The 26,961-nt window shown below is 43.5% G+C and overlaps 1 protein-coding gene across 2 annotated transcripts in view; it reads right to left on the reverse strand.

Moving 5' to 3' along the window:
* Positions 1-26,961, reverse strand: part of LOC146564134 (nectin-2) — an 86,377-nt gene that overhangs the window by 19,982 nt on the left and 39,434 nt on the right. Inside the window, exons 6-7 of one of the 2 annotated variants that reach the window (XM_085291669.1) lie at positions 26,790-26,938; positions 16,301-19,632 (exon numbers count right to left, since the gene is read on the reverse strand). In XM_085291669.1, coding sequence (XP_085147795.1) covers positions 19,064-19,632; positions 26,790-26,938 — 718 coding nt within the window. In that variant the 3' untranslated portion in view covers positions 16,301-19,063. Of the gene's footprint in view, positions 1-16,300; positions 19,633-26,789; positions 26,939-26,961 lie in introns of those variants that run through there. The other variant, XM_085291670.1, reaches the window with a different exon arrangement.

Genomic DNA, 26,961 nt, shown 5'->3' on the forward strand with positions numbered 1-26,961 from the left:
GACTGAATCTATGCTTTCATGTTTACGATCCTGGAAGTCCAGTTCTGATGAATCTATGCGAGCTGTAGCCACAGTTTCCTCTTCTTAGCCGACACTGTAGGCCGGGGTAGTCTTCCACTGCAGTAGCCCATCTGCTTCAAGCTTCAGCATGTTGAGAGACTTGCAACAAGTGGTTATTTGAGCTACTGTTTTTCTTCGCATCAGCTTGAAGCAGTCTGGCTGTTCTCCTCTGACCTTTGGCATCAATAAGGCGTTTTTGCCGAGAGAACGGCTACACACAGAATATTTTCTATTTTTTGGACTACTCCCTGTAAAGTCAAGAGATGGTTGTGTGGGAAAAGTTTCAAAAATGCTCAGACCCGGTCGTTTGGCACCAGCCATGCTAAATTCAGAATCGCCTTTGTTCCCCATTCTGACGCTCAATTTGAAGTTCAGCAGGTTGACTTGAATGCATCTTCATGCCTGAATGCTTTGAGTTGTTGACGTGTGATTGGCTGTAATGAACAATAGTTGAGTGTACCAGTGAAAAACAGGTATGTCATCGATGAACACAGGAAGTGTTCATCAGTGAATCCTAACTATGAACAGGTAACTAGTTTGTTAAAGTTTAAAATAGTAATTTGAATATTTGGTCCTAATGGACTAATAAGGAACCCTCTGAGCTTAGACTAAACTTTAATGTTTTTAACCCTTAAACACCTACTATGTCATATTTGATACAAGTTTTTGAGACCTCTACATAATCAGTGTTTTTCTTTCCGACAAATCAAAAAAAAAAATTTGTTAAATACATTTTTAAGCAATAAACAAAAAATAACATTAAAAACTCAGATGTGCCAAATATGATGCATATATGCAAATTCAGAATGCAAATTAATATTCAATGAATTTAAAAAAAAACTGTCAGAAGGCTCAATAACCACTCCATTTTCAAAAAAAAAAAATCTAAATTTTCTGGCAATTATGTCACGTTTCAGGCTTTAAAGGGTCAGCCAGTTTCAAAACCAAACCAAACAAAAACTATTAATTCACTCTATTTTGTTAGTTTATGTGAGATAATATATATATATATTTTTTATGTATTTCTGCTATTAGAACCACTATTGTCCTGATTAATGCCTGGCACCGTAAAATGTAATTAAATACTGATGATGCAAATTAAGTTGACCAAACATCTATAGTTTCTGATGATAAATATATGACTTGACTGAGTAATCGCTGTTGTGTCATTTTAAAGCGATATCACGGATAACAGCGCAAGCGAAGCAGGGGTCACGGATATATTTTGACTGAGTGTTTAAGAGGTTGATGGAGTCACTTATGAACGCTGCTGTAGGTTTTTCTCTGCCTCCCGAACCAATAATGAAAAACAACACTTGCAAGCCGAACCTTTCTGCAAGGCACTTCACAACACTTCAGTGATGCCTACATGTCAACAGCTTTCACTCAGCGGGATTAATGTCAGTTCTAATGGAACAGTGGCTTGCCGAACCCCGTTTCCTGTTTTGGTTAAACGCACCTATAGGTCGGGCTCCTCTCGCTCCGGGTGACAGGTGTGTCACAGCGGCGTGGCGGGAACCCGGTGATCCCAAATGACAGAATGAATGACCGGTTAGTCAGCTCGCCGTCTGACTCACCGGGCGAGAGAATGAGAGCTCACTCACCGTCACGCTGACTGCATCTTATAAATGTGGCTCTGTTCTCAAAAGATGAAAAGGGTGGATGTGTCACTCTCAGTTTACACAGAGATACACACGGAGATGCTCAGACTTACAGAGACACCCCGGCACCCGAGATGTAGATTAGACATGGTATGTTTATTACCCTGTGAGCCACAGAAGAAACCAGCGCCGAGACCTCCCTTCATTCGTCTGTCAGTAAAGGCACAATAGGACAGTCACACTTTCTTTGATGCAGCACTCTGGAATGTTAATCACCACAGAAACCCATTATCTTCACATCCTCTCGGTCCCTCCCTCCATTTGTCTTCTTCTTCTTTTTAAAACCTGACAAACTCCATGCTCGTTACTAGAAAGTACCATTGTTTCATTGAGCGCACATGTAGAGGGAGACAGAGACATGAGGCAGAGGAGATAAGAGGAGAGGCAGCAGAGAGGGAAGGCCTGCCTGCCTGACTGCTGACATAAATTGGGGATCGTAAAAAGTGTCGTCCCGGAATTAATCTGCGAAGAATGAATAAAGTGAAGTACCTCAGGGAGAGGTGTGCGTGTACGTGTGTATGTGCATAGGAGCAGGGAGTTATTCTTGAATCCATAATGGAGACAACAATGGAGAGAAGGAAACACGAAAAACACGACTCCTAAAATCATTCATAAAGCTTGATGATCTAGATTCACGAGGATGTTATTCGTCCATTCGCACATATGCAAACGCACAACAGAGATCTATTCTCAACACGTGGGATTGTTGTGCCTCAGCTGTGACATACTCCTCGCCCGTCTTTCTGCTGCAATGCCTACAGGAAGTGCCACATACATCATGAATTTTATGCATAAGGCTGAATGTCAACACTGATGCATAATTTTTGCAGTAAAATGCTAAATGTCACCAAACACCAGGCTCTGTTTCGACTGATGGCGGGGCTCGTTTTACCAGAGGACGTGCTCGCAGCCACCAGTCGCCACGCCAGCCGTCACACCAGGACTGAAAGGCTACAACTGTACTTTGCGCAGTTGTGGCAGCAGCGGAAGAGCAGGCGACAAGGGAGATTGGGGGACAAGGAGGGTAATGAAAGCAGATTCGAAGGAAAAGGAAGATAGACAAGAGGATTTTTTTTTCCCTCCACATTTTTACTACTTCTTTTTTTTAAACAAGCAAATGAAGTGGAAAATGAGGAACAATATCAAACTCTTACACATGATTAAATTTCTTAAAGCATAATTTTACCCTTAAGCAACTTGAAGGCTTTAAAACTTCCTGCCTGACATTTCGTTTATCTTTTCCCTCCTCTGAATTCCAGGCACGTGAGGAATATCGAACTTGGCATGTCTGGAGACTTCTGAATCTCCACTCACATTTGAAATAAACTTCGAAGAGTCAGAACAATGTTTGGCTGCACAACATGAGTTTCGAATGACTGACCCACTGGTGGGCAACAAAGTTCAGCGCATTAAGTATTAAAGGCTCCAGGAGTTGCAGTGCTTTCTAACCAGCGAGATAGTTTTGGGTTTATCTGGCCACATTCTGCAATAACCCTCTTGGGTTTCTTTGGCCATCAACATCTACACCAGATATTAACATTAGAGTTTCTATATAATTACATGCAGTTCATTACATTTGTTTTAATGCTTTGTATTTATAAGCAGTTTCGCTTTGCCCATGCAGCCCACATGCACACCATCAATCTCAGTATGCAAATTATGAAACTGTTTGGTGTACTTGCTGACAAACTTGGCAAGTCCCAGGTCGAGGGAAGCATAATTATTTCCTCAATAAACTCTTGTCAGGAAAGATGTTATAGCTAGAGCTGAAATGTGTTTAAAGCAGGGCTAGACGACATGAGTTTGGCATCACTGGACAAAAAACGGAAAAGAAAAAAAAAAAATCCATAATAGCATTTGAGTATATTGTAATTAGTCTGAGAGATAACTTTACTCCTACATGTCTAAAAATCTAGGGCTTGATTGGAGACTTTGGCCAGTTAGTTCTTTTGAGATCTAAACAGGTGGATCTTGTTATGAAAAGGGGAGGGAAGGAAAAAATTTTGTCATACGCACCAAAGTGGGTTCCTTTGATAGGACAAAACAGAGAGGAGAGAGCTGAACGAGGTGTCTGTACAATTCAAATGAAATCTGTAAACTCTTTGCCTGCAGGACTAAATTACTGGGAGGAGGTGGACTTTGGACACAGCTTGCCTTTCACACCCAGCTGATTCTGATCATCATCTCCAGATGGGGTCTGATATTTTTTCTTCTTTTTTTGGAAAATAAATAAATAAATAAAATAAAAAAAAAAAATAAAAAAATCACATGGCGGTCTCCATGCATTTCCTTCTTGCGCTGACAGATGCTGAGATATCCAGTTTGTTCATTTTAGGTGTGAATTGTACATGAAAATTGCATTCAGATACTCAGCTATCTTTGAAGATTCATCGCCCTGGTGCTCTGGGAAATACACAGCTATAAACAGTTTTTATAGGTACTGCATATTTAACAGGTTACACTTAAAAACATGCTCGAATAAAAAGCTATCTGCATGGCTGGATATCAGAAAGGGTAAGCAAAAAATGAAAAGACACTTGAAAATGATCAGTTGACCCCTCAACAATTTCTAATACATCATTCATCATTCTTACCTACTTTATACTCATTACAGCCAAAGGCAAAGGAAAATAAACACACACAGAGAGAATTTGAGGACAGAAGGAAGGAGAGGACACTGTGAGAATAAGTAGCCAGTGAAGCAGTTATACAGATTAAAGTCTTCCTTCAAGGCAGGAGACCACCAGCTGAGCTCCTCAAATGAAAAACTAGACTATTAATATGTATGCAGTGAGCTGGCATTGAGTATTTAAAAAACAAAACAAAAAACAACCACATTCACCGGGACAGACGGGAAAAAGGAGGAATGTCACATATATTAAATAATTTCCCCCAGGGATCAATAAAGTATTCTGATTCTGATTCTGATTCTGATATGCATAGTCACGTGCACAGCACCAGGTAGTTACAGAGAAATGTGATATTCTTTACTTTTAAAGCGCAAAGTCTTTGCTTTTGACCTTTAAGGTTGAAGGGCTGAGTAATAAGAAGAGGGGCAACTCGGCCGGGCCTGCCAGAGAGGCTGCTGAATGAAAGATGGGTGAGAGCCGCAGAGACGGGGAAAGTAAGAAAGCAGGAATGTGAAGGCACCGTCATCTCATGTCACTCTCCCCGCTCAGCTAGCCCCAGCTGCTGTTCCCCCTCCTTTTCTTGACCATTGTCACTCATGCTTCCAATCACCCCGAACCACTTGTGCTGCCATCCAATCCCTTCGCTTGCTCTCTCCTTCCTTTTCTTTCCCTCCTTTTCTTCATCCACACAAATGAGTCAGTGAAACAGGTCAAGTGTTACAAAATTTCCCCTGCAGCTCAACCTGCCTAATACAAGGCCTGGCTCATTGCACCAAAACAAGTAATACGCTGCCTACTCACTGAGAGGGGGGGCTCACACATACACAGAGGGATACCACCAACACACAGCGAATATAGGCTCATGCATATGCAACTATTATCCACATGTACGCCAACTCGCACCACTAAACATCAAATTCATCTTCTATAGCAATATTTACCATTTTCACACTACTGTTTGAGTCAAATTTCCGCTGCTTATGATCAACAAAGACTTTCGGAGTCTGCACGGAAAGGAAAGCAACACATGAGACACCAAAAGATGTTTCTTCGAAATAAGAAATCATTACGTATCATACGGAGCGCTCAGATGACTGCATTTGCAAAAGTATTTTCTTGGCCCAGCTTCGAAGTTTAGTTTTTGTTTTATTTTAAGTTCTTTCTGCTTGCACTGCTTGTTGCTAAACGAAGCAAAATGACAATAATGTCTTGGTGTTTTGCAAAACGCAAATTTCTTACACCTCACAGACCAGCAAGAAACAATCTACAGATAAAACAGAAAAGATTAAAAAAAAAAAAAAAAAGTGGTTGTGGTTATATGAATAAGACCGCAAATACTGCAGTAAATATGCCACAGAAAACCTTCTAGAAGCCATATTTGTGCTGCTGCAGCCTTACTACCTTTGCCACCCATCAACCCTAATGAATAGCAATTGGGAGAAGAAAACCCTGAAGCACTTGAGTAAAAGTAGTATTAACAGAGAGACAGCAAAGTAAGGGGCCTTAAAATAGGACAAATCACTAGAAGAAGAAAAAAACTTACGTTAACACACAGACACACACCTACACTTACCCTTTAACTGTGCCAGACACACACCATGACAAACCAGGTGCTTGACAGCGTACGCAACTGTGTTTGCTCTGCAGGCAGGAGTGTGTCATGATACTATAATGCAACAGCTCCATATATCAGGGGACCTATGGAGGATAAACGACCTGCGAGCAGTACCTGGAGAGTGTGTGTGTAATATACAGATAAATAACTGGGAAATGGAAACTATAGGATGATACACAGTCTCCAGAAAAGAGTGTAAACCCAAGTGCTAACACAAGACGATAAGCAGACCAGAAGCACGGAGATTGGACCACAGCAAGCACTTGTTTATAAGAGTTTGCCTGAATCCACTGGGAATGGTTGTCATTTGGGAGGGTAATGACTTAGGAAAACTGAAATGTACTGGAACATAAATTAATCAAAAATGTGAGCCTTGCATTCTTGCACCCTCTGAGTGCTCTGTGCCGTCTTTTTTTTGCCATTTATACCCTGTTGTTACCTCACAACAAAAGGAGTTCCAGCTCTTAGACACAGTGAACAGACCATAATTCTCAGCGGTTGTTTCCATTTGCCGCTTGGGTTAAATCAGAGGTGTGAGGCTGCGATGAACCTGTTATTACTGTCAAGGTGGCAAAGATCATATCCATGTTTATGTGAGCGATAATCGACTTGTGTTTATAAACATTTCACGTACAGCCCCCGAGATGCCAAACGCCAAATTTGAATAACATTTAATTTCCTTCGGAGATAAGACCCTTTGTCCATTCAGGACCATTTTATTCCATCACTGCCCTAAGCTGACAGTTAAACGGACAACGGAGGGCGCAGCGGCGCTGTGCTTCGCATGGCAATGCTGAGCTATTTTCCAAACTCCGATGCTTTCTCCCTCTCGCTTGCTCGCATTAGACATTAAAGTGTACTTTAGCAGTGAGTCAGAGCTGTTACCCATGATGCCTTGGCTGTGGGGTTGAGTGACAAGCCATGTAGTTGAAATCACTGAGGACTCTAGAGTAGAGGACAAGTTAACAAGGGGCCAAAGATATACAGGAGAGCCCCTAGCAGGTGCTGTAGTGTGGTCAGAGATCGTCATACTGGCTCACACACACACCCACATCCCCACACTCACAAGTGAAAAGGCCTTTTCTTTTTATAATGCCAACTCTCAGCTCAACCGCAAGTGATGGGAGATGTGTTGGAAATGAGAAAAGGGGAAGTGGAGTTTTACACCCCAGTACGAGTTGGACGGCGTTGTGAGAGAGCTCGAGAGCGCGTACACACCCCCCCCCCCGTCTGGTGTGGACTAAAAGCGAGGTACGTTTAGTCCCCAGCAGACGATGAGGAGATAGGAGTGCAGGAGAAGAGGATGAGGCAGAAGAAGTGATTACAGGAAAAGGAGATGTCTCGATAAGATGACAGACACATGAATGAGGTGTCAATCTGTAGTTATAAAAGAGGAGCCGACACATGCACATGAGCACACACGAGCACACGCTTAGTTTTGTTAAGGTCTGACAGCGCTGTCTTTGGTATGTATTTCACAAAGAAAGCAGAAAAGACTTGAACCCTACAGGGGAACTAGCCAGCGCAGATAACATCACTCTGGACTGCTGATGAAGGCTCACAGTCTAGTCCACTCTATCACTTCACAATACTGTATGTATGAACAGACCTGTATATACACAGCATACAACCCACAAAGCCAACGGAAAAAAAAAAGCATAGTAGGGATTTTCACAACAACCATTTCTCCCAAAAAACACTCAATGGCGATTATTCTGACTATGAAACACTTCAAGGGGACACAGCATGAACATTCATCGCCTGTCAGCCCTGAAAAAACATTTACAGTACACACCCACGCTGAAAAAAAACCCTACATATATTTGCATGCATGTTCTTCACCACCAGGCAGACCCACATCTGCACAGCAGTTACACATATAAGTGAACAAGAAAGCAAACACACGGCATTTACTGTGGACTTGGTTGTCCCAGAAGAATATCTCATGTCCCCAAGACCAAATATTTACAGACTTACTTCATTTTTTATCTCCATTCTCATCTTGCATTCTGTATGTTTGTATTAGAGTGTGCAAAGACGTGCATGTGCCAGTGCGTGCATGTACTTTGTAGGAGCTGCCTGTTGAGACGGTGAATTAAACAGAAAGTGCATTTGATCTGCAAAACACTCCAGGGCAAGCAAACACACACACACACACACACACACACGCACACGCACACGCACACGCACACACACACACACACACACACTTGCATACAGCATCAAAATCATTTCCGTCACAGAATCTATTCTTAGGAGCAGCAACAAACCATTCTTTCCCTGATATAAATCGCTCTTATTCATCCCCGCATAGTCATGCACACACACACCGACACGTGCACACTCACTTCGCTCAAAGCTACGCTCCCTGGTGGTCATACCGCATTCACATAATGTTCTTTGTTTTTATTTTCTAGAACAGGATTTGTTCCAGGTAAGTCACAGCATGAAGACCTTTTGGGGCTTATTTAACTCGTGAACATGCATGCACAACACACGCCGGAGCTTTTGTCTGTGGTGGTGGCTGTTTGTGCAGGTGTTTTGAGGTCAGCGGCGCTCTCTGAACGTCTAAGCTTCGTATTCCATGTCTCTCTCCCTCTCTTCATTGCGTCCTCAGATAGATGCATCCACACCCCAGCACACACAATCTGAACAGTGAGAAGTTAAATCAACACAGCTGCAACAACTTAGCCCTGATCAGCCTCCACCCTTCACTTGGCCATCTCCACTACATCTTTAATCAAGCTACTCCTCCCTCTCTGTTCTGCCTTTTGCCCTCTTGCTCTCTCGATCCTCTGACTCCATCCTCCTTTCTTCTCTTCTCCCGCTTTACTCAATCTTGCATTAGTCACTGTTAAATTTATATACCTGCTAGCTCTTTGGAGCTTCTGGCAGTGCACAGGGCTTCAGATCTCACTCCTCCACCTCCTATTTGCTCTCCTCACAACATCATGCTCGTTTTGCTCTCTAGCCATACTGCCACATCTCACTCCCCCTCTCCTTGCCCTTCTCTGCCCTCCCAGCGTTTGCGCGTGCATGCTCCACCCTTAGGGAGAATCGTGTGCCCAGCAATGCAGCGCAACTGCCCAGTTACCTCCAGCTGCGTCAGCACGGGACAGAAAGCGTAAACGCCAGGGGCCTACGAGGGAAACAGGAGCATTCATCTCCCCCCGTCTGTCTGCCTGGATTTTTATAAGTGTGTGTCTGTACGTATGCATACAGTAGACACACATGTGAACACAACTGCATGACCAGGAGCCAGAAGATCGGATGTTATCATTTACCGCTTGTGGAAGAGGAACGATATGATTTCCAATTTCCTGTTATTTACAAACGTGGCTCCCTGTGTGCTCTGCTTTCACCTTGCGTGACATGATAATATTCTTTTAGAGGAAATACTACATTTGCCATTCAGGTGCTTTTAAAGCACCCCTTCTGGCTTGAAACATTCATTACTACAGCAATGAAGGTTATACCTTGAGACATTTTTATTTAAGTTGATGGAAAACGCATTTTTACTTCAAACTGCAATTTTCTTGACTTTTTAAGTATCAAATAAACAGCTGTTTCTGGTGTGAATAGTGAATAAGTGCTCGCTGCCTGATCCAAAACAAACTCAACTAAAGTAAGATGCCAACGAGATTAGATTCCAATCCTTCCCACATAGCAAACATTGCTACCAAAGACACCAGAACCTGTACCACTGAAAAGTACCTAAAGCCAGTTTAGCGTTCACAAACTACAGGTCGGGCAAACAAATTAGTCTCTCCACATAGCGACTCCTAAATTATGAACAAGCCCCGAATTTGTCACAAATGGACTCACACAGTGTGAAATTAAGAACTCCACTTGAGAGATTGTTTTAAAAAATATTGATTCAAATTTCATTGTGATAAAACAAGGGAGCGTGAGAGCAGCCAGTATCAGTAATCTGTGGGTGTGTGTGAAATACTGGAATTCAACAAGTATTACCACGATAGACTGTATATGACTCAGACTTTGTACACTCACTCTAAGAGTTTAAGCACTGAATCAATAATTTCACATCGTATCTGGAGATTGTGATTTCAGGACTGAAATATCTCAAAGATTAGTTTGACTGCCTTGACATTTTGCAGATATTCATGGTCCCCAAAGGAGAAAAAAGAAGATCCCGCTGACTTTGGTGAACCTTCTGACTTTTCTGTGCCAGCATGAGGTTCACATTTGGTTTTGAATTACATGTCCTACCAGCGACTGAAAAGGTTCTCATTAAATTTGGAAATAGAAATGGACTGGCATTTGAGACTACAAGCCACATTTGACCACACTTTATTCTCATGCTGTAAGCACTTTATCTACCTCACGTCCAGGGATGATTTAGACTCACCAGTTAACCTAATGTGCATGTTTTTGTTCTGTGGGAGGAAGCCAGATCAGCCACATGAAAGGCAGAGGAAAAACATGCAAACTCAACACAGAACGGCCTGAGCCAGGGGCTCGAACCAGGACCCTTCTTTCTGTGAGGTAACAGTCGTAACCACTATGGTGGCTGTTGGGTGATAGACAGGAAATGCAAATTTCCAATCAAACTTGACTGCACTTTGCACTAATTAAAAAGAATTATATTATTCTATAGTCACTAGCTAAACCAATCTAGTGCAAATGATTAAATAAATACTAAAGAATGCTAAATAATGGTAATATCATCATCATCATCAGCAGCAGCAGCTTCTTATCAAGGCTCCTGCCAGTGATTATTTCCATCCATCTTCTTAACCGCTTCTCCCGTTCAGGGTTGTGGGCTTAGCTGGAATCGATCCCAGATGTTATGGAGGAGATAGAGTGAAACTTGGACAATTTGCCAGGTTATCACAGAGCTAAAACCTACTGATTTTACCATTTTCAATCACTACTTGTAGTATGCAGGACTGTAGGAGGAAGCTGGAGTACCTGGAGAAGGCCCCTGCCAGCTGGAGGGATTCGAACCTAGAACCTTCTTGCTATGAGGCGACAGTGCTAACCACTGTGTTGGCTGTTAGAAGATATAATGGATGAATGACTTGTACCAAATCTATAAAATAGTGGGAACTGAGAAGCAGAGAATCAGCCACCATTGGTTTCCACATCTCCAGTGAAGCTGGATTTAACACGCATGTTGGTCTTGACTTGCTTTTCTCACATCTATTAAAGATTTTATTCAGCAGGTGGGCACTGAAGATTAGCATTATGAATTCAGTACCTGGTCAAATGAGACCACAGCCTCTGCTTCTCTTCCTCAGTTATGCCGCTGAATAATGGCGAGAAAAACATGGAAGCTGACCTTTGGAGACAAAATATCATCACTTCATCCTATTAAATTCTTTGAAAACTTGTCACAATTAGCAATTTGTTTTGTAAGGCCATGCTGACCTTTGACCACTAAACTTTCATCAGTTCATTTTTGCATCCGAGTAAATGTTTGTGGCAAATTTGTAAAAGAACAAAATTCCCCTGAGCTGTTTGAGAGATATCATGTTTACAACAATAGATGGATGTACAGACAGAGAGACGACCTGAAAGCATAATCCATCCTGTCACAGCTATTACTGGTGTGGAAGCATAAGAAGCCAATCACAATATAGCCTGAGGTGAAGTCTTTGACTTTCGCGTTTTGTCAGAAACCCAAAACATATTAAACGTGCTTTTACATCAGACAAAGATAAGCAGCAAATCCCCACAAAGCTGCAGTGTTTGCTTGATAAATAATTGATAATTCTCTGTCAATCAAAAAATCATTAGAGCTCTACTGTACTCATTAACTTTAAGCTCAAAGCGCTGCTTTGCAGAGAACACATAACTGTAGACTCTGTGCTCTTATTGTTCAGTAGGAACACACAGGGAAAGAAAGCATGTGGACAAATTAACAAACTTCAGAAAAAGTAATCCAAACCCAGAGACATTATCGCACTTGGCAGCAGTACAACTCTGGCAGAGATGACATCTTTATGACTTGCTTTCCTCAGGGGGTTTCCCTCCAACAATCTGGTCTTCAGCAAAGAAACGCATGCTTTGGAAATAGATGCTTTGGGTTCAGATGACTGACTTGGCCACTGAAGTACATTCCACGATTTCAACATACAAACTCATTAATTAGATTCATATTTTGGATAATTGTCCTAAAACTGGAGGGTCAGTGAGGAGTAACAGATAGGAGTCAAAACCAGAATGCAGAACCCAAATATTTAGAAAAATCACTCTCAGCTACGAAATAAGCCAGTTAAAGATCTAGTGTTTGCTAGAAACCCTCGACTAACTATAAACACACACACACACACACACACACACACACACACACACACACACACACACAGCTGGAGGTCTACTGATTCACCACAGGCAACAAAGATAAAAAACAGTCACTTTAAAGCTCATAGAAACACAGACCTACTTTCATAATTGAGGTTAGAGGCAGACTTGCTTTAATTCCTGTGAAGGCCCAGGTCACCACATCCATCACTCATACATCGATGCAGCAGGCTTGGCCATTCATCACTCACTCTGGGATTTATTAGTCAAGTCTGGAGCTTGAGGGTGAGAGGCTAAGTGATGAGCATTGTATTAGCCGTTATCAGCACAGAGAGAGAGACCAAAGTTGGTCTGTTTGCTTACACACACACACACACACACACACACACACACACACACACGATCGGAGTGTTTAATCAGAGCTGTGGCTGCCAGAGCTGGAAGTTAAATATACAGCCATGCACAAACATTCATGTGTCAAACAGTACACACCAAAAAAAGAAGAAGAAAAAAAAAATCTGATAACACTTAAACACTTTCACACACACAAACATCCTGTGGAAACCCAATCTGTCTGAAACCAGCATAGCACTCAGTGGGCGCCTAACCACCAGAACAGACTTGTTTAGCACGCTGGATGACCAAAGAACACACTTTTTAATACGCACACCCACAATCAACTTGTTGGGAACAGTGCCACTACCAGCCAGCCGAGTTGCCCGGGGGGCACCGCACCATGTCTCATCGTTGAAAGCTAAGGTTGAACGCAGTGGTAGTGCCTGGCGTAGAGCTGTCACTTTGACTCCTGATCCAGGTTATTTGCTCTGAGCGCTAATAGGCCAGGTTCTGCGTTACGGGGTCACTTCAGTCACATGATGGGCATACTTTTTTTTTTTCCTTCATGTGTAACAGCGAGACAAAAACGCATGCACCACACAGGCTTTTATTACTAGCTGTGCCTTAAAAGCCTTGCTGCTGCGTAGTGTTTTACATTCAGCTAGAAAACCAAAGGAGTCAAAGTGTGTAAGTGTGTGTAAGTGTGTATGTGTGTGTGCGTGAGAGAGATAGTGAGCGAGTCTGTCTGTGTAAGTGCTCTCTATCTTGCCAGCCTCAAATCCAAAGCAATTAGAGAGGCCAGATGGTGGGCTGGACTCACAGTAAATAGCTGTGCATTGACAGAAGAAGCCTGCAACAAAAATGAACTGTGACAAGGAGCCAGGATGACACACAGATACATGACGGCATCAAAGCACCAGGCAAACACCGAGAACTCGCTGCCATCACTGCCATATACCAACTGTCACCATCACAGGCACGTTAAAGAGCAGAATTTGCTTGTGTCAGTTTTTGTTTTGTGGGGAAACAGCAGCGCTTTTTAATGTCCAAACTAAATGAGGCAGGTGCATATGCATGCATCAACACACGCACACAGCATATTTAAGCATAAACCTACACACAGTTAAACTTCTGCATGCCCTCTTGTTGAAATTTGACCAAACCTGTTTGGTTTAGGCAGAGCTCAAACAATGCAGCCTTTGAGAGGCGCTCCATTCACCCAGTTTCAGCTTGGCCTGCACATTCCCCAACTGAAAACACAAGCTGCCTCCCTCCAGGAAAACCACTGAAGCTACATGCCCACATTCCTGCTCTCTACCCTTTTCTCTACGCTTGTACAGCTTTTACATGAGAACTGTTGAAACTCTGCTGAATATAATAGTATTCCTGCACTCTGAAATAGGAATGCATCAGTGCTTTCATTATCTCCAGGCACCGGTGAAACACCTAATAGAAAAATGTGCCCTTTAAACAACTACAGCATCTGCTACCTAGCCATTACTAAGGCAGCAAGTTTACTTCTGCCAGCCAAGTCACATATACAAAACAGAACGGGAGGAGGTGGAGCTCAGGACAATTATAAACCACGAAATGGCATCTCCTGTTCCTGCGCTCATTTTCCCATAAGCCTGTTATCACACTTCTGTTGACACACACTCACAGATTTATCAAAAGTGAAATGAGACAAGCAGCCAGACCAGGAAATGAGAGTGTGGGGAAGGGGAGAAAAAGCAGGGGTGTGTCTGAGATCTGAAGGATGGGTGACAAGAGACCGAGAAGCTACTTCATATCCTGATCAATTAATCTATAAATTTAATCAGTGTGAATCAATGACTGGCGTTTCTATTCAATCTGGGTGCTCAGTCATCCAGCTAACCTCAAGTGTCAAAGAGACATGAAGGTAAGAAAGAGGAGACACATACCACACACAGCAACACCGGAACATTTCAAAAATCAAGACATCTTTAATAGTAACTGAATACGGAAAAATAATCTAGAAAGACATGACAAAAATGGCAATACCAACTCTAATCTGTATTTTTACTTCTTTTTAAGACCAAAATAAAACTCAAATAAAAAAAAAAAATACAAAAAAGAAAAGAAAAAAGAACAACTTTACACAAAGCAGTCAATAATAAAAAGCACATTTTGGGTAAGACTGTTTTGTTGTGTGTTTGTATACAGTTTCACTTGTATAGAAGAAGCACATTTGCCAGTTTTGGCAGCAATCACAGCGCAGCAGTCAAGAATAAAGCACTCATAAAACATAAATTATAAAGCACTGCAAAAATAACAGAAGAGAGGAGAAGCGGTAAACAGGAGAAAATAAATCCTTCATGCGTGCTGTCACTGAGTAATACACAAACGTGACACCATAAATTAGTAATTCTTTTTTCTGCTAAATATTTATATATTTATACTATGTACACCGGAAGCTTCTCTTTTTTTTTTCTTTTTTTCTTCATTTTTTACTTAATGCATGTGAGATGGGAGATGTTAAGGCTTTGATTACTCATCAGATGTTTGGAGCCAAAGAAACGATAAGAGCACGTTGCTCTCAGGAAAAAGAAAAAAAAAGGAAAAAGAAAATATTGGATATTCTGACTATCTAACCTTGTGCAAGACCTGGACCAGGTTTGCAGATTTCTCTTAAAAGCATTTTGTCTGACAAGCCTTACTTGGGCACCGAGGTGGGTGGCAATGGGATGTGCTCGTGTGTGTGTCTGTGGAGGCGGTCGCAGTAGCAGAGGTGGCTGAAGTAAAAGACAACATTTTGGAGTCAAGTTAAAAAAAAAAATAAAAAAATGCGACTCTTCTAAAAGCATTCAAAGGGCTCTGGGAGGGGGAGGAGGTCAGCGCGGTGGCATTTTTATGAAAGCGATATTTCCCTCTGCAGAACAAGACCAGAACGGACAATCGCTTTCCTAAAAAGCCTGTGTCTGTGATACTGGGTGAAAGGTGTGCGTCTCCCCCGAATGTGTAGTTGTTTATGTTCTACACAGTCACTGATTCGGGAACAGGCTGGACACTTTGGGGGGCAGAAAGCACTGGAGCAGGGGGACACATCACGGTACAGCTCTTTCCACACTAACAGAACTCTGTATGTGTCCTGACAGAGCCGCTGTGGAAGAGGCAGAGTAAGACAAAGTGTGTTCGTGTGTGTGTGTGCAGCTACGCGAACACATTTGTGTGGGCTTGTGTCAGGAGATGGCAGAGTTGTCAGGTAGAAGGTGTCTTCTGCACAGTTTGGCTGTGGGAGTGAGTATAATGAGACTGACTGAGGGGTGTTTGTGTGTGGGCGAATGCATCTCAGCACTCTGCGAATGTATACGTACAGTATGTGTGTGTGCGCCGAGTGAGTGAGTCTTCTCGAAATGCACAATAATATCTTCGGTTTGCCAGTTTTCCATGGTGACAAAGGGTGGCTACTCAAGTTACAGTCCAATGGCAGCGAGAGATGTCCTAAAGCCGCCGAACACACTGGCACACAGATTTGCACGCACACACACCGAGCGCTGACTCAACAGACCGTTGCTTGCGTCGTTACGGTCTATCTGATGAATTGAGTATTGTGTGTAAGTTTTTGCATTGTGCAGAGTTTCTGTCAAGGAGAAGGTGAAGCCAATTGTCTTCCAAGAAATGTGTGCTTATAAATGCAGATAAAGTTACCTCGGATAAAAAAATAAAAAATAAAAAATAAAAATTCAAGCATATGCATCCCCCCCCCCCCCCAAATCAAATTGGCCCTTGGATAAATTAAACTCAGTCAGTTCAGTATGTTATAAACACCCAAACTACTGAGGTATGCGTTAGGTTAAAAATTACATTCTGAATGCCTTCTGAGGTTTAGCCGACCCACAAACGCTTTCCTCTTTACTTCCATAACATCGGAAACACTGGCTCCATCGATCTGATATTTACATTTTCATAAATATCCACATTTTCACAAGAAAAATAAAGATGCTTACGTATATAGTACACAGATAGCTCACACCAAAATGTACATACAACAGTTTTGTCCCTTTGTCAGTATTCTTTTTTTGACCCCCCCGCCTTCCAAAAAAAAAAAAAAAACAACTAAGTGTTGCACTCATATTTCTTTGTATTGGTGACACATACAAGTGTAAAAATAATACATTTTCATATTGAGTGTGAGAAATCAGCTGCGTTCGGCAAATTTACTGTACCCCAGGTTGGCAGGAGTTGCATTTAAGTATAAGCTAAGGCCATTAGACGATAATCCTATTGAACACACTGGCTTACAATATGCTAGACAGCGCTCAAACACGAAGCGCCGTCTCTATTTTTGTCATCTGTCTCTCTCTCTCGCCACCTCTCTGAAGGTTAACAGCCATCACAAAGGCAAACAAGGTCTGCCTCGCCCTGTGCAGATACTGGGTGAGTGTTTATCTCTCACATCTGTAGTTCAAGGTTAAAAAAAAAAAAAAAAAACAGCTACGATAAGAAACGCAAGCACAGTCATCTTTGCCCTTAGGAATGGGTCACCCTGCATTTGCCCTTATGACCTGCAGCAGAAGCCAACCCATTTCTTAGAAGGTCCTTTACAGGAGGTCAGGTACAGTCATCAAGACCCCTTTCATTGGATTCCCAGTGGGTCCAAGGACAGCTGATTAGGAAGGGCAGGGAACGCAATGATTAGAGGAGCTTCGGTTCTCTCTACGATTGTCCATCACAGTCGCCCAGTGGCTATGCAGATATGGTGACGCATGCAAATGTACACACACCGAGCCTCAAAGACAGCGGTGTACAATAGCCATGGAGTAATATTTGCCCGAGCGGGCCTCCGGTGGCTCGTTAAAAGGATAAATTAACAGTCAGGAGACAATCGGCCCTGAACCTGCATCATAAAAAGGGCCATTTCGCCACATGTTGCCTGTTAGTCAATATGACTCCCATAGCTTTGCTGCGGATGCAACCTTTTGTGTCTCCCGATCAATTCACTACATTTAACAACACTGGCTAATGGAAAGAAATATATGATCTCATTGAAAATCTGTCTAACCTAATGCCATTGCACTCTGGAGGTGGGGCTCTTGTTACATCTCACCATTTACTAAAGCGGGAGAGGCAGCTGGGGTGTCTGTGCAGTGGAGTGAACATGGCCACTCCAGGTGGATTAGTCACTCCTGGCATGTCAGGGCACACCGGGCTGGAGTAGAGTAAGTGGGGTGTCTGACACATCAGGAGCGGTAAAATACTACTTTGCTCTCGGTAGCCCTGACCTCAACACCGCCCTGGATAAATCATAAACTCCCCATAAACACTGGAGAGAAAGGGAGAGAAGGATGCGGAGAGAGAGGAGGAGAGACGGAAGCATGATGGAGAGATGGATGTGGGAGGGAGAGAGGAATCGCCACGTCATAAACGATAAGTGGTGGCAATCTGTTGGTCCCGGCTAAGCGAGCGACTTCACGGCTCATTACCAATCAAGCTCCTCCTGTCAGGAGCGCTCTGAATAGACGAGGATGAGGAGGAAGAGAAAAGAAGAGACGTGCTCCTTTCTAGTCCTCCTGCCTCCTGAATCCCTCTCCCCATCCTTTGACCCTGTCAGATCAGCTACACTTCATTCCCTCATCTCTTGTTTACCGTCTCTTACCTCCAGGCACAGTGCAAAAGTTTGCTCGTGAACACCTTGTTAGGAACTTGGTTCAAACTCTCAGCAAACTTACTTTGTTAAAACCTAACTGCTTTTCTATTTGCTCGCCACAAAAAGACCTCATGTTCTTTAAATTTTTTGCTAAGTTCAAATTGAGAGTGTCTACTGCCTGTGATAGTTGGCAGAGTTGTTTTGAGAAGAAGGCAGAGAGAGCAGAGCGAAGTCACCAGCAGACATAAGCAAATACATTTTTACTGTCTCGAAATTACCTGATGGTTACTGTCTATACTTTCAAACTGACTCATACCGCTGTCCTCCACTTCCCACCAGGTGTCACAGCTCAACACGTTGGCAAAACAAAAAGTTTCCCACAGAAGTAAAGAGATTTGCAGGCATCAGGTAACTGCTTGACAACTTATTCCACGGCTACTGTTTTAGTGAAGATAACAGCGAGTGAGATGCCTCCTCTAAGCTTGTAATCACTTTTCCATGAACCTACTCCCACATTACATTGTTTCTCTTTAGCCTGTCTGTCAGTCAATAGGCAAGGTCCCAGTGATAGCGAGAGCACGAGCAGAAGCGGTGGGAGGCATGTTGTTCTTTTCTCCGTTTGATTTTTAGTTCTTAGGGACCACATAACAACAACAACAATCCTTTTACAACATCCCACCACACCCTCTTTTTCATTCTGTCCACTGTGATTAATGATAGACTATAGTTAAAATTTATTTTTTTTGTTTTTCAAAAATAAAAGTGGTATGATTTTCTTTTCACCATCAAACAGGGACAAGACCCCACCGCCACAAAATCCTCAGGAGGAATTCTCCAGCTCGCCTTTTTGCCTCCTCCTCCTCCCCTTCCTCCAATTCCTCCTCCTCTATACGTAAACTGCAGTCCGTGAGATGACCGAGCCATCACGCTGGGACTCCATGTCATCATCGTATTCTCCAATCATCTCCTGATCGCGAATTGAGCGAGGCAAATGGATGGGGCCACCAGGATTGTAGTGATCATAGTTCTCTGCTTCGTCAAGCTCGTCAAACTTCCTCTTCTCCGCGTCGTCCAACTCGTTGCTTAGCAGGATGTCTTGGGCAGTGGGTGTGGTGCTAACCACTTCAGGGTGGCCTCCCATGGTAATCAGCTGGTGGTTGTTTTTCTCTCCAAGGGCCTGAATGGGGGAGCTCTCGCTGTAAACGTAGATGGGGCCGTTGTTGTTGCCGCCGCCGTTTCCCGCACCTCCATTTGTGCCGTTCTTGCTCGCTTTCTTGCCGCCCCCGAATATGCGCGTCTTCATGTCACTGCCGCCATTGGCGCGGTAACCCTGCTGCTGCCTGCGCCTACGGGTGACGAGCACGGCGATGAGAGCGGCAACCAAAAGGAGGGCCAGCAGGGAGCCAATCACAGCTCCCGCCACCACGCCAGCATTGGATGGGTTCTTTGGGGGCTCTGTAGGAGGGAGGCAGGGAGGGAGAAAAACAGGGAAGAAAAAGGATATGGTTGAGAAAGGGTAGAAAGAAAAAAAAAGAAAAAAAAGAAAAAGGTTCGACCAGTGGAGAGGAAGACAAAAAAATTAAGACAGCCAAAAAAAAGTTTTGGTTTTTTTTGTTTGGTTTTTTTTAAAAAAAGCGCAAGATGGCAAGAAAAAGGTTGGATGATGTCAGTGGTGCTGGTCTGAAATGTATGCAGTCAAGTGTGTAAGAGTGCTGAGGTGTCAGTACAGTCAAGTGTGTGTGTGCGCGCGTGTGTGCACGACGAGCATCCTTCTACTTTGACATTTCCTCCTCTCCCTCAAAGCTGCTGCTGTCCCCATTCCCACAGCTACGTCACAACAACGTCTCAACCACCCTCCCCCCTGTGTTGCCCTTCGATAGCCAGGGTCTGTCCACAGACCACCATCAAAAGGCAAGGCAGGGGGTTAAAAAAAAATGTGCAACACACACACGCACACACACTTTTATTAAAGAGCATGGATCAGTGTGTGCAGAGCAGAACAGGTGGAGGCCGTGCAGAGGAGGATAATGATGAATGAGGAGGAAGGAAGGGTGGAAATTAGATGAGGAGGAGGAGAAGGTGGTGGTGGTGGAGGAGGAGAAGGTGGTGCTGGAGGAGGAGGCGGCGGATTGAGTGAGTGACAAAGCGACACAGCGGAATGACAAGTCTTCCTGGAAGCAGTGTATGAGCGCGGGCACAGACTGCTGCCCCTCTCCACTTCTGTACGCCACAGGCACTGGTTGAGTGCGCATCAGTCTTATATGTGGGTCCATTTTTCCTCTGGCATTACACATACACAAGAAAAATAAGTCACTTTAGTTCATTTTAATATTGACAAAGGCTTTGTTAGAGTGCAAACTAGCTCAGGAGGCTATGACTGAAACTAGGGCTCTGCAATCAAACACACAGCATCCCTGTTTGTGCGTCTTTGTACAAAAAACTCCAGGGATAAGCAGTGCTGTCTAAATCAGGGTTGTAAAGAGGTCCCATGTGACTTGTCAGTACTCTTTTTCTGAACTTGTACTTTCTCCTCCCCTGATATTCCCCTTCAGTAATACTAGTGCTGTATTTTAAAGCAGGTATTTCAACGGCAACAAATTCAATTGCTTCTGCATGAAAGTCAGCTAACAGTTCAGACTGGGGCTGTGTATTAAATGAAATGCTTCCATTTGTCGTGTCAATAAAAATGCACGAGTCAGTGCCGATATCAAAGCTATTCTAATGTTCCAGTTCAGACAGTTATAAAGGAACGTGACTAAATGAAAACATTAAATTCAGGAAGTTCTAAAATCTTTTAGCTGATTGTGTCACGGGCACAGACTAGCCTAGACTAGTAACACTATTAACACAAGCAGGATGTTGCTGCTTTGTACGGGCTTCGGGGGTCATGAGTTCAGGGCTCTAAGTGCTTTCAGGGACTCTGACAACTCCCCACAAACACAACCTGTGACCGTTTTCCCATGTGCTGCAGTGTCATCTCTGACTCAGTGGGCAGCGAGAATAAAACCAGAATAATGTTTGCATTCGCTGTACGCCAAAGCTTTGGATAGAAGTGTTCTACAAACGTTAAAGGGAATATGCCGACGACATAACGAGTGGTATAACTCAGACAGGAATAACAAATTAGAAAGACAGCTTAGACTTTATTCCGTAAGCTGTTCCTGCAGCATGCCTTCTTGGAAGATATAAAAGTAAGCCTGCTTGAAGTAGGAACGGAAAATGATGTCTCAATATACATTATCCCTACTTTTACAGGGTTCAAAGCATTCACGTTCATGTCTCCGATTTCTTATTTATTGTACTCATTACTTCGTGATGCCTCAGAATGAAATTAAAGGCTTTCATGTTGCTCTTTCTGCAACAATGCGCTTTGTTGAAACATGATGTAATGGAATATAGGCTGTTTGTTATCTGTCACTCCAAAGTGCTACCGCTCCACTCAGGTTTGAGCGCATTAACTACAGAATAAAACCAAATAAATTGTGGTGAGAAAATGTATTTTTTTAATTTCAGACTCTGGCAGAAAGTGATCAAGAGCCCTCGGTTAAGCCGAACATCCTCTCTTACCGCTCTTGCTTTCCTTTCCACACTCTGCACTTTCACCAGCCGCGGCAGAGGATTAACCGGTAGACGCTGCCGTTGAAATCCCTGCCTAAATTCGAAAGTAGCAAATCAGCTCGATTCTTATTGTCGGTTCCATTTGAAATCCAACAGAAGCCGGCCTCTCTTGTTAACTGTACAGAGAGCTGACAGTATTACTCGTGTAACACTGATTCGTGTCAAAAGAGAGAATGGTAGTCTACTGCTGTCTACACCTGTGCTTCACTCTTTTCTTCCTCTCCTCAGTTCTGCTACCATTTTCTCCATCTCTGCCTCCACTTCACTAGCTGTCTCCTGCACACGCTCCTTCAGCCCTCCAAATCCATTTTCCCTGTCCAATTTGCGTTTGTATTTCTGTCATGTGTTACTTCTCTGTGCTCTCCTCCTCTGTGCTTCACTTTCAACACATGCCTAGGGAAAGAATTAATAATGCGGGTACATTTTTCTTTCCTTTCGTACATCTTCTCACACTACTTTCCCCTTGCACACAGATCCCCCCCCCAAGCTGTGCTAAACATTCCCCTTCACACACACATGAGAGTGAGAGCTAGCCCTCGGTGTCCACTTGTAACAGGAACACAAGAAATGCATTATCACCTCCGACTCTGTGGAGCTCCACCACATGCTACGTGGTGAAAATCTCAGTGCCAAGTTTGGGCCCGATGCTGCCACACACTGCTGTCACATCAAAGGGAATTACGCTGAAAATCAAATGCAAATTCTCTCTGAATTCTACTCATCTAATTATATTTAATGCGTAACTCAAGTCAGTTCTTAAGAGTATTTTTTTTTCAAAGTCTGCGCTGGTAAATCCTTTTGTGGATAATACATCATGTTTTATTCTACCCTTCTGGAGACAACATTTAAAAGATTCACAAAAAGAGATGTAAAGGAGCCATCACAGACTCCAAGTGCAGACTCAGTCACAACCTAACAAAGCACCAGTGGAATTTGAGTGAGTGACGAGAGGACACCTCAAAGACATGCTGACGAATGAACCAGATGAAAAACTGCAATATGCATGCTGTGTAGATAATGTGGGGAGAAAACCAAACATGCAGTATGACCCCCCCCCCCCCAAAAAAAACAAAAAAACAAAAAAACAAACAAAAAAAACAACAACATAAAACTCACACACACAGAGACACACAACATACTGTGGAAGCCAAAAAAACAGCATGGTCCTTATGAAGTCATGTCCAACACAACTGTACGCTCCAAGTGACCGCGAGTAATGAGAGAGATGGAGCAGAAGTAACGTTTGCTGCAGCCGTCCAAAAAACATGCATGGTCTCATTCACATACATACACACGTGCTCCATGGTCATCACTGCTCGGATGTTGTGCTGGGCTGCACCTAGAGCATCCCTTAGTAGTATTCTCTGTCAGTATGTTAAGTTATTGAACACAGCTGAGTGTGTCTGTGCGAGTGTGTGTCTCCAGAAATGTGTGTTTGTGTGTGCTAATTAGGGGTGGGAAGGGGGCCAGTTGCAGGCTGGAGGGAGACTTGGCTCCATCAGACCTGTTCTCTGGCTGTTTTCGCATGGCCGGAGACACACAACGACAGACGCAGACAGATACAGGCGTACACACACAGACACACTCACACACTCTACCCCACGGAGGAAAATAGCCAAGCCCCTTGCCCTTGAACTGTCTCCTTGGATGAGTCTGAAAATGGGAAAAATGCACCGAATTGGGAGGAAATCTCTTTTCCGTTTAACTGAAGAGCCCTTCAGACCATGTGGGGGATTCAATCTAGAGCATTTAACTTTTTTGAGGTTCAGCTGAGCCACCCCTTTAAGGAATGATGAGGGAAAAAACCAAGAAAAAAAATGGATGGAATCTGGGTTAGCCACACAAGAACCCCCCCTGAGAGGAGCCCAGAACGGAGGGATGGAGGGAGGGATGGAGACTACTAAGCTGTGATTAAGGAAGAGCTACTGGTATTTAAGAGTTAAGCTTAGAGAGAGAAAGATAGCACAAGCATGAGATGGAGAGAAGGAAAATGCTGGGGGCAGGAGTCTCTTTTCTGAGCAAGAAGATCAGCGGCAGACTTGCGGAGGCTGAAAGACAACCTGAGAGAGATAAGGAGGATGAGGAGAGAGCATATGCTAACTGAGTGGATGAGAGATGCAATGAAAGAGCAAACTGCAGTGAAATAGATGGCATCGGAGAGATAAATCGAAAGAAATGCAAGAAGAGAGAAGGCTAGGATGTGTTTGCGTGCCTGTGTGACTAAGCAGCAGGATCGAAGATGAGAGGAGGAGAGGCAAGGAGAAGAGAGGACATCCATCCCTCTTGCTGCCTCCATGTGCACAGGACAAGACCGAGGGCAGAAGGCGCGAGTAAGCACACAGACACTAGTGTGTAAATTTGTGTGTGTCATGCAGCTGTGGGGTAAAGGGGAGTGGGGGGACCTGCTATGTAGCAGGTGCTGGCCATTTCACGCCTGTCGGCCCCTCTTAGCCCCGTTTGTCTACACACGTTCACATTAGCATCCACAGGTCTGAACTGCAATCCCATCTGAAGGCATTACACATCTTTCTTAGACTCCTTAATTTCTCTTTAATAGTACCGACCGTCTTTCTTTATGTGCACTTCTCTCCCTTTTTGCTATCTAGAAACTTCTTTTCCTTTGACACTCGCTTGTTGGTTTAGTCACCTATTAAGTGTTGGCAATTTTAGCTCGCATCTTATCCTCCTTCTGTGCCAATGAGTAAGAGAAGAGTAGGATGGAAGGAGGAGGTGGTCGGTAGCAAGAGAATAAGACCAACTGTGGGAAGTTCAACGCGGGTAAGGAACAAGCAGACCTGAAAGAAAATGAAAGAAGAGAAAGAGGGAAGTGGGATGAAGAATGGGGGAGGAGTGAAAATGTAGGATAAAAGACAGAGCAGGAGAGGAACGGATGGTGGAATTGAGAAGAGAAGCAGCCAGGAGCTGAAGCAGCAAAGGGTGACTGATCCGCTCTGAGAGGCTTGGAGACGGACAGAAACACACGCTACGCTGAGAGATAGCGGAGGCCAATAGTGGTGGAGATAGGATGCAGCAGCACATGATTCCCATGAGTTTTAAATGCTGTCAGCATCGCTTTCTCTCTCTCCATTCCTCGTGCCCTTACTCTCTGCTTCTTTGACTGAGGATTGCATGCTGGCACTGATTTATCTTGGTGTGGCATGTTCCCCATCTTTGTAGTCTAAAAGAAGCAGCCTCTTTCTCCCTCTGCTCGCTGGATCTTTGTATCTCACTTGCTTGTGTCTTGTAATACACAGCAGGAGTTGGTGACATCCTTTTGTGCTACAGAAGCCATTTACACTACCTACTGTATGCAGCAGTACAGAATGGCCCCAGAGGAGTGGTGGTGACGCATGCTGTGGCACCATAAGGAGCCAAGGGACTTGACGAAAGATGTAGGGGGGAGTGAGAGAGAAACAAAAATGAAATCGGGAGAGACGGAGCAAGAGGACTAGAAGAAGCAAAAAAAAAAAATAAAAATGTTGAAATGAGGCCATGGAGGAGCTGGGTGGCTCTTAAGATGTAGTCACTCTCTGCCCATCATGGAAAAGGTTTACCCCGATGTCAGCAGAAAATCACTTCCGGCTAAGTGCAGGCTGAAGAGTGAAGGAGGATGTATTTTGTATGAGGTGAAATACAGAAGTGAACACTGTTGAAAGGGGTGGCTAAAACTCTCAAACAGCAGCAATTGGACTGTATGACCTGCTCTGGAAGGTTCTCTCCAAGTGCTTACACCTGAATACATGCATGCATTTCACAACCTGCAAACATGTACCCACACACACCCAAAGTATTTTAGTTCATGCATCACTGCAGCCATACTGCAGACTATTCTAAAATCCACTATATTACAAAGTGAACCGTATCATTTTGAGCCAAATGTGTCACTTTATGTGTTGCTTGCTTTGCGTTAGTGTTTCCTGTTGTTACTGATGGCACAGAGTATGGCTGAGAAGCAAAATAGAAAAGAATAAGAAAAAGCAGAAGTGAAAATATCTATGGGAACCGTCTAGTTCGTGTGCAGCTCTCACAATATTGAACTACCATGAAAAACCTTCAGGGGAAAAAAAAATAAAATAAAAAAATGCAAATGCCAAAAGATGTACTAAGCAGCTGACAGACCTTGGGTATTGATAAAGCATGGAAACTTTGATAATAGAGTTTATTAAGCGCATGCAAAGATACACAAAAAACTAACACGCACTCTTAAAAGCAGAGAGGGGAAGGGTTTTATGACGTTGAAGAACAACAACAAGAAAGAAAAAAGAAAAAAAAAAACACATAAAAGGAATGCACATGCAAGCTCTGATCGCTCAGATTCCCTCCCACACACACACGCGCACTCACTCACACAGACACACACCATGGACTGAGCAGCTGGATCCCTTAGCCCTACACTAAACACCCAAGTTAGCCCTCAGCACAGAAAATGTGTCCGTTTGTGTGTGTGAATATGTGACATGTGAGGTGCATGTAAGGTGCATCCAAGGTGCATCCCTAGGGAAGACATGAGAGCAGAGGACACCAGGAAATGTGTAGCCTGTGTGATAAAAGTGCACTTTGTTCCAGTTCGCGGTTCAGATATAAATGTTTTTATGTACAAGCTAAGGGAAACGTTTACATGATGAATGAGACCCAAGTGAGTCCCAAGAGTGGGCTTTCTCACTTTACTTATGAAATGTTCACTGCTTTATTGATGCCTTTACTGTGTACAATTTATCAGCGTGCTGGGGCATTTGCAAGTTGCGCAAATTACCCTTCGTATTGGTTTTAATCCATTTAGAGCCACAGACGGGTTGACTTGCAGTGACAGGAACAATCATAATGTTAATTCATTATGTCACAGGGAAGTGCACAAATGAGATTGTTTCCACTGAGAAACATCACACGATGCTGAAATATGATATTTAAAATGTTATCTAACTGAAATTGTAAAGGCCACTTAAGCAGGTGCCTAATTTTAGCATGCTGCGCTGATCTGTGACACTTAAACTCACCTCTGACCAGGATCCCAAACTGTTCTTTGGTCGTCCCGATTTGGTTGTTGACCTCACAGAAAAAAGTGGTGTTGACAGACTCGTCCACATTCTGTACCTTGAGCACATTTTCACTGACCTGCACTGCAGGTGGAAACTCTCCTGTCGTCCTAGAGGGACAAAAGTGCATATC

This window comes from Mchenga conophoros, linkage group LG11 (genome assembly GCF_057382185.1).
Source record: "Mchenga conophoros isolate Kocher_MC1m ecotype Shallow Benthic linkage group LG11, M_conophoros_male_GT1.1, whole genome shotgun sequence".
Classification (NCBI taxonomy): domain Eukaryota; kingdom Metazoa; phylum Chordata; class Actinopteri; order Cichliformes; family Cichlidae; genus Mchenga; species Mchenga conophoros.